Genomic DNA, 7,695 nt, shown 5'->3' on the forward strand with positions numbered 1-7,695 from the left:
TTTCACAAAAAAAAAAAAAATATATATATAAAATAACTAAATCGAATTTTTTTAAAAACTATTTATTAAATTGGATCATACAAAGTACGCCCAATTAACATAATATTATATTATAATGATAATAACGATTTGAATTATATCAAATTAGTATGGAAGAGTAAGTGAATTTGTTGTACTAACGTTGAGATATAATACTCACTTGAATGAGTTACATATCTATTAGTTAAATTACGTTAACTTAAACACTTTCAATAATATTCAAATATATTATTTAATTTAGAGGCATAGAAAAGAAATATAAATGTCCATCATAATTATGGTTTTCTTAGATTAAAAATAATAGTAGACAAAAAAAATTGAAACAAATTTCTGAAAGAACCGATAAAGATTATATAAATTAATTTGGACTTGATGAAAAATTATATTAATGAAAAACAAAAATAAATGGCGTAAAATACATACTTTACTAATGCCCAAAAATACTTGGGAGGAAAACATAATTGAATTTATGGAGCAATTTAAATTGCAAACATTTTAGCGATCAAATTATTTATAAAAAATGTTCGCTAGAAATATCTTGAAGAAAATAACTAGTTTAGGACTGGCGTTGATTGAGGATGAATCAATAATTAATAATAATACATAATATAGATAATTACAATATACGATTGAGAGAAAGAAACAACAAATTACTGTAGTTCGGACACACTGCATACCGACATTTCATCCGAATCCCCGGAAGATTCATTAACATCACGGTAACCACAGTGTTCACAAACCCCAATGCTCATACCCAAAGAACATCTGTCACAATGATCACAATGCCAATAACGGTGATCAAAACAGGCCCTGCATCTGGCACAGTGAGATATTTCATCTTCGTGAACAACTCGGCCAAGGCAAAAGGAATAGTATTTTCCCTCTATTACGTCCACTAAATCCTATAAAAGAAATGATACTTTAATTAAAGGAATAAATATGATTTAATCATCTTCTTATACGAAGATATGTGACTGTTTCAGTTCCTTTTTTCTTTTTTACTATACATAATTATAATAAAAGTATAATGAGGTCTTCAACTCCTTACCTTTTATGTTAATATAAGAAGTTGTATAACCCCTGGGCTGCGGATCCATCAGTACCCGGCCACACAAGAATTAATTAGTTATTAATGTTATATTTATAATCTATGACTGGACGACAATAATAAGGGACTTCCTACTTCATCTACAGTTGGGAGGGGAAGAAGAAAATATTAAGTATAAATTCAAATTATAAAAGATAATTAACTATGCGATGTAGTTTTTTTTTTTTTTTGGGTTGACAATTTTTAATTGACTCATCAGATTTCACAAGCTACAATACCTAGTACATGTTCTCCATACTTCTGTTATTTGCATTCACACTTTATATTTTTTACTTATCCTACCAACTGTAGATAGTGTAGTAAGTCCCATCACATATAGTCCTAGTCTAAGTCGAGCGGTCTTTTATTTTGAAATGACCGTTTTCTCCTCATTTACATGCCAAAATTAACCCAGCTAGCAAAATGAGTAAGAAACAGGCGTTTCTTTGGGATTTTCTGCAGTGACAGTCACCAAAACAAGGCAAAGGAGTAAACTGGACATAATCAAAACACTTTGGGGTTCTTTGTCTTCCATTACTACAAGATGGGACCATCTCTTTGCAAATAAACAAGCTCAAGGCTCATATTGATTTAGCATTATGGAAAGTTTTTGGTGTTATAATAGCGATATATTGTTGGAGCTAAGTTGCTGATAAAGTTAATTTTACAGAGTTGACCGGTCCTCAATTACAAAAAAAAAATTGGGTACCATTGTTCTAAGCCATTGATAAATAAGAAATCAGAACTAAATGGGTCAAGATGTTCATTTTACTCATTCCAAAAAACTTGAGGATGTAACAATTTGTATAGCTAAAAAATTAAATCCTACTGCTCCTTGATTTCTCCGTAAAGTGTATAATCTAATGCAGGGGTGTTGCTAGCTTTCATCATTTGGGGGGAGGGTGGTTGGCTTAGCTAACATAACATGTTGCAACTTGTATAAACACATTCCTCAAAATCGCCTTAAAATATTTGTCGACAACATTGGTCATTCTAATTAACCATTTCATTTTATATATTAAAATTTCATGGTTACAATGTAGTTATGAGTAAAATAACAGTGGGCATTTGAACTTTATAATGTGCCTCAGATAACTTATATTTTAGTAGTTTTTAATAAAATAGTCAAAAATGACACCATTAATATAGCAATCATCTATGGAATATTCAATTATTCTTCATCACAAGTACCCTTAATTCTTCATTTAGAATTATTCATCACATTTTTGTTGGAACTTGTACAAAATCGAAACTCTTGTACACAATATATATGGGTGACTATAAGTTTTAAACCTTTTTTTAATTTTATATATCGAGTGGAAGATTAATCGTAGAGAAAAACACTCTTAACTAAATATTTTAGAAAATTTATTAAATTTTCTAAAATATTTTATAAACTATTCAATATAACTGCCTCCTTTATCGACTACCTCCCTTAGACGTGATTGAAATGCCTCACATGATACACACACCATAGATTTGGGAAGTTTCAACCATGCCATCTGAATTGAGGCACGGAGATCTTCCAAATTTAAATATTGACGAGTTTTTAAAGGAGGCTAGCAACGCCACTGATCTAATGGTTCTAGGGCAATTCGTCGAAAAGTATATTTTAAAACATTATATAGTTAATGATACTACGATGATAAATTTTTTTCTTACTCGATTAGCTTTACTAATTAATTTAATAACAATATAATAAGTTTCTTGCCATATAATTTTATTAATGCGTTTTCTTTTGTAGAATTAATATTTGTAGTAATAACAATCAAACCTGGATCAAGCGATCAGGCAAGGGAAACTGAAAAAAGCGATTGCTTAGAACAGGACGAAACCTCTTCAACAAGGTTTTTTTTAACTTGTAATATTTCTCAATTTAGTTATTACCACTTAATAAAGTTAGACACTTAAAGCAGGTAGCCGTTAGATCATGTTTCATTGTATATTCCTTATTGATCATTATATATGCAAAAACACTTAGTCTGAATATTGTTGCTATTTAAGTAACTACCTATGTGGGTTAGGCCAAGTCAGTTTGACCAAAATACCTTCACAAACTCACAATCCTGTAGTGATAATGTTTTTGGTTTGATTCTAATTCTCTGAGCAAAATAGGATACAAATATAAAAATTGTATATCGACATAATTTACTCGTGAAATAGAAAATACACACAGGTAAAGTTTTTTTTACATTTTTCATGAAGGATAAAATAAATAGTTTTTCATATATTTAGCTTCATTATGTCTTACTCCGAAGGATTAATTATATTATAATCATACTGAATGATAAGAAAGAATGAGGTGTGAAACTAACTTATCGTAAGATAATTAATACAAAGAAGGGAAAAATGATGTCTGAAATACTGAGTATAAAACAGCGACAAATTAGTTGAAAAATTACGGTCTGGTATGCTATTGTCCCTCTTATAATATAATGGCAAATTGTACTCTTAACCCCAAATTAGATCCATAAAATATAAGTTATATTACAAGCACGCCCTTATTCAGCTACATGGCAATACCAACAATCTCTAACAATTTTTTTTTTTTAAAGAATAGTTCAAAATTGAAATTTTCTCCTTGTTGAAATGAGATAATGTCTACTTGCCTTAACAGATGAACTTAGTTTTTCCTTTGGAGGTGGATCTATCTTATCAGTTTGATGAGAAGGGCGTAATTTACTTTGAAGAAGCTCATCTAAATACTCGGCATCATCACAGTAAAAGTTGATGAAGTCCACAAAACACGTTCCTATGAACAAATCAAATATTATAAAAATATACAAATATTATAGAGCGTTTTATGTGACATATTGGGGGGGCTAAGGCTGTTTTACAGGAATAAAAACCTTATTTCTTCATTCACATTAAGGAAAATTGCGAACTATTGCATATTAAAATGGGACCAAAAAATTAGAGGACGACTTGAACTTTACTCTCTACCAAAAATCTATTCTTATATTACTTATTTTTATTGTATATCTGACCATAAATTGCATTTAAATTATGCTATTACAACGTTATACAATCTTATTTCCATAGTGCAGATAAAAATTCACTATTATATTGAAAATAAAAAGATATTTTTCTCTTAATTAACCTATATTCATCGACCCCAATCGATCAAAAAGAATAAAAATTGTACAGATTTATGCATTTCATAGAGATTTTCAGTACATACTACTTTGATTATATTCAAATATTACTGTTTATTCAATGTAGTTATTAAGTATATTTATATTCTTAAAGCCATTCGATGGAGTTTAATTAAGATTTATTGTAAATTAATTCATTCGATGTAGCAAAAATATGACATGTGAGCCCCTACGATAGCATTTCCTTCAATTATGATGCAATTTATGACGTCTCTGAAAACGCTCAATTAACAAATGATTTAATTAGTGAATATTACCCATTCTCAAATGCTCAGGAAGCCATAGAAAATTATAGAGTAAATGAGTGCGAGAGCTTCTTCGATGCATTTCATCCTTTGGATTATCATAGATCTCCATAGCCTCTGAATGTAAAAGAAGACCCTGATCCACCATAACGTCCAATATAGCTTTTCTCAGCTCACAAATGCTTGTGGGAAGATCCTTTAAATTAAGAGAGGAAGCCCCTGTAGAAGAGCTATTACGATCCTCATCTTCGGTCGTGGTATAACAATAATACGACCTTTGGTCAGAGGACTTGGACTTCGGGGAATTATCTATGGGTCCAGCGGGATCTTCATCTTCCTCTTCATTACCTTCGGAGAGGCTGCCTAAGGGGGATATTAATTATATAATGAACGAATTATGGAGATCATAAGGGGCAATAAGAGTGAAGGTCACCTCGACTCGGAGTTTTCTTATTCGAACTATTTTTATTTCGCCGTTTTCTCAAGGAAGGAGAGGCGAAGAAAAAGGCTTTGGGGGTCTTGAGTTTAAATTTAGGCTTCCAATTACGAAAAGCTTCCAAAACACGATCCATTACTTCATTTTTATTATAACGAATTCCCCCGCCTTTCTTCATTTAATTAACTCTTAAGTGTTCTAATTAGAAAGAGGTTACAATTGTGAACTCTTTTCTTTTTTTTATTCCAGTCTGTCTTCTCCCTTAAAAATAATTTATATATGTTATATTCAGCGGGATCCTAATAATACACCAATATGGCGGCTCTACCAGCAAATCGCCTACTTACAGGAAGCAACTGACACCCAACCTGAACAATTCCCTGATCTTTATATGTAATGAATTTATTCATATTATGTCATTATTATTTCCATCTTGACAAGTTGTGTATGTACGAGTTGTAACTTGTATATGCAGATACGTACACGTTGCAGCGAGGACATTAGTGTTGTGTGGATGAGTATAAGTACTGATTCGAATCAAATGATGATTCAATTTTTGAATTTTGAAATACTCGCGTCGACTTCATAAGTTATTGAGTCGGCTGGCTTGAGTCTTTGGGCTGGAATGGTTATATGCATAAATACTTTAGATTACTTCGTTACCTATATCACGCAACCTTTCTTACAAAAGTAAAGAGCAAAAGGGCGAAAACACCTTGACAAATATCCAAACATATTTGTTTGTTCCATCCCCTGAGGGAGTACCTCCAAGGTAAGTAATATTATTGCAATAAAATTTCCTTGCAATTTTTGAAATTTAATCCAATCTCCTAATAAATTGATCGAGAGGATTGGTAAGGGGGGAGGGGGGTAAAAAGCTTAGGGCCCCTTAAAATATGGTTGAATACTCTCCTCCCTCGGATTGGTCAATGTCCCGGGGGTAGTGTGGCATTGCTAAAAACCACCGCCAATACATTTGAGGAACCCCTCTAACACCACTAACTAGTTCAAAGCCTTCGGACTGTCTGGGGTCCCGGGAGTAGTTTGGGATAGTTAAAAACCACTGCCAGTACATCATAAACATCCAAGGAATCCCTCTTATATATAAAAAAAAATAGTTACAAGCCCTCGGGTTGCGTGAGGTACTTGAGGGTACACGCGGATCCTTAAAAACCTTTGTCAAAGCATCACATACATCCAAAAGAACCCTCTAATACAAAAAAAATTGATCCCCACCCTTACCAATCCTCTCGATTCATTTATTAGAAAATTGGATTGAATTTCAAAAAAAGAATGAAATTATATTGCAATAATATTATTCACACATGAATGTACTCCCTCGGGGGATGAAACAAACAAATATGTTTGCATATTTGTCATATATAATATTAAACGAATTTATAATTTGTTATTATTCATCATAAAGTTTGATCAGATACGGGCAATATTCTCCCTGGCAATTTTCCTCCATTTAATTTTCTCCATGACAATCTTCCACTGGCAATTTTCCCCATGGTAGTTCACCTAATACCATATGGAATATGTCTTAGAATACGGGAGTGACTATTTGTAGTTGTAACCTGAACATGATTTTTTATTTTCCGATGCTGTTATCATACTTATCTCACTCTTAAAGACAGAACATCTAAGTATCAAATAATAACCAGTGCGCGTGCACATAAAAGACGGAGAGTAACACTGAGGAGTTGATCAGCAGTTATAAGGAAGGTTGCACCCTTAGCAGTCTTGTGGTTCAATCCTTTGAATTTGTCTTAAACTACAATTCGCAGTTGCAAGTCTTTGAGTACATACATAATTCTAGTCGATTTTATAGCTTCATCTTCGAGTTTGTTAGATTAAGTTACTCTTTTGTGAACCTTAGGCAAATCCAGTTGAAACCCACCGATCTGGAGAGGTTAACAATATAGATATCACAGATGAATTTACAGGAAGAATTTATACCTTTTGAAAAAATCAGCAAAGCAATTAAAAATCAATCGAAAGAAATTCAGCCAGAAAATAAAAAAATGAAATCCAAATGGGCCTGACAATTAAAGACCGACCAGACCTTAGTTTTATGGGCACAACTTGGCTAAACTATAATGTTGGAAAAATTGAAGTCACCCTGAAAGTCAGGTTAGGTTCGAGGTCATCATTTTTTTTTTTTTCATCGCGCCCATTATAGCACTCCTGAATGATCAGCTCACTTAGCATTTGCATATATTGTCTATGCCACGGGTCAACCTTTCCAGTAAATAAAGAAAATCTGAACGAATATGTCGGTTCAGCTATTTTTTAAAGGAGGGAGGCTGTTTAAAATAAATTGGAGGTTGCCTTGATTTAAATACTACCTCTATTCAGAGGATATTAAAAAAGAAACAATTAGAAGAAATTGGACACCATTTTATAACAATTAAGAGTATCATTTTAGGACCCCTGTGAGTGCCTGTTGTGTTTTTAGTAAGCAACGTCCTTGAGGCTCATTTTTATGTATTACGAAACAAAATAGGCTTTATATATTAATGAGTATTTTTTTAGGTAGGACTTTTTTTACTAGATACATATTGAATGAATAAATGAAAATTCAAAAATGAACGGTTGAATAGGGAAAAAATGAACGAATGAACGGCGAACAAAAAGTTTTTGTAAAATGAACGATTGCACGGGAAAAGAGTCAATAAGTACAAGGCTGTGTACAAAGTAGCTACGGCCCTGGTTGTATCTAATACCATT

The 7,695-nt window shown here is 32.3% G+C and overlaps 1 protein-coding gene across 1 annotated transcript; it reads right to left on the bottom strand.

Annotated features, from left to right (window-relative positions):
- Window positions 1-246: 246 nt before the first annotated feature.
- Window positions 247-5,331, bottom strand: LOC121120551 (uncharacterized). The gene is made up of 4 exons (XM_040715430.2): window positions 4,960-5,331; window positions 4,539-4,889; window positions 3,736-3,878; window positions 247-941 (listed from the first exon to the last, which is right to left on the bottom strand). The coding sequence occupies exons 1-4, from the start codon at window positions 5,138-5,140 to the stop codon at window positions 690-692; spliced, it is 927 nt and encodes a 308-aa protein (XP_040571364.1). The 5' UTR covers window positions 5,141-5,331; the 3' UTR covers window positions 247-689.
- Window positions 5,332-7,695: the final 2,364 nt, after the last annotated feature.

Source organism: Lepeophtheirus salmonis, chromosome 6 (assembly GCF_016086655.4).
Source record: "Lepeophtheirus salmonis chromosome 6, UVic_Lsal_1.4, whole genome shotgun sequence".
Classification (NCBI taxonomy): Eukaryota; Metazoa; Arthropoda; class Copepoda; order Siphonostomatoida; family Caligidae; genus Lepeophtheirus; species Lepeophtheirus salmonis.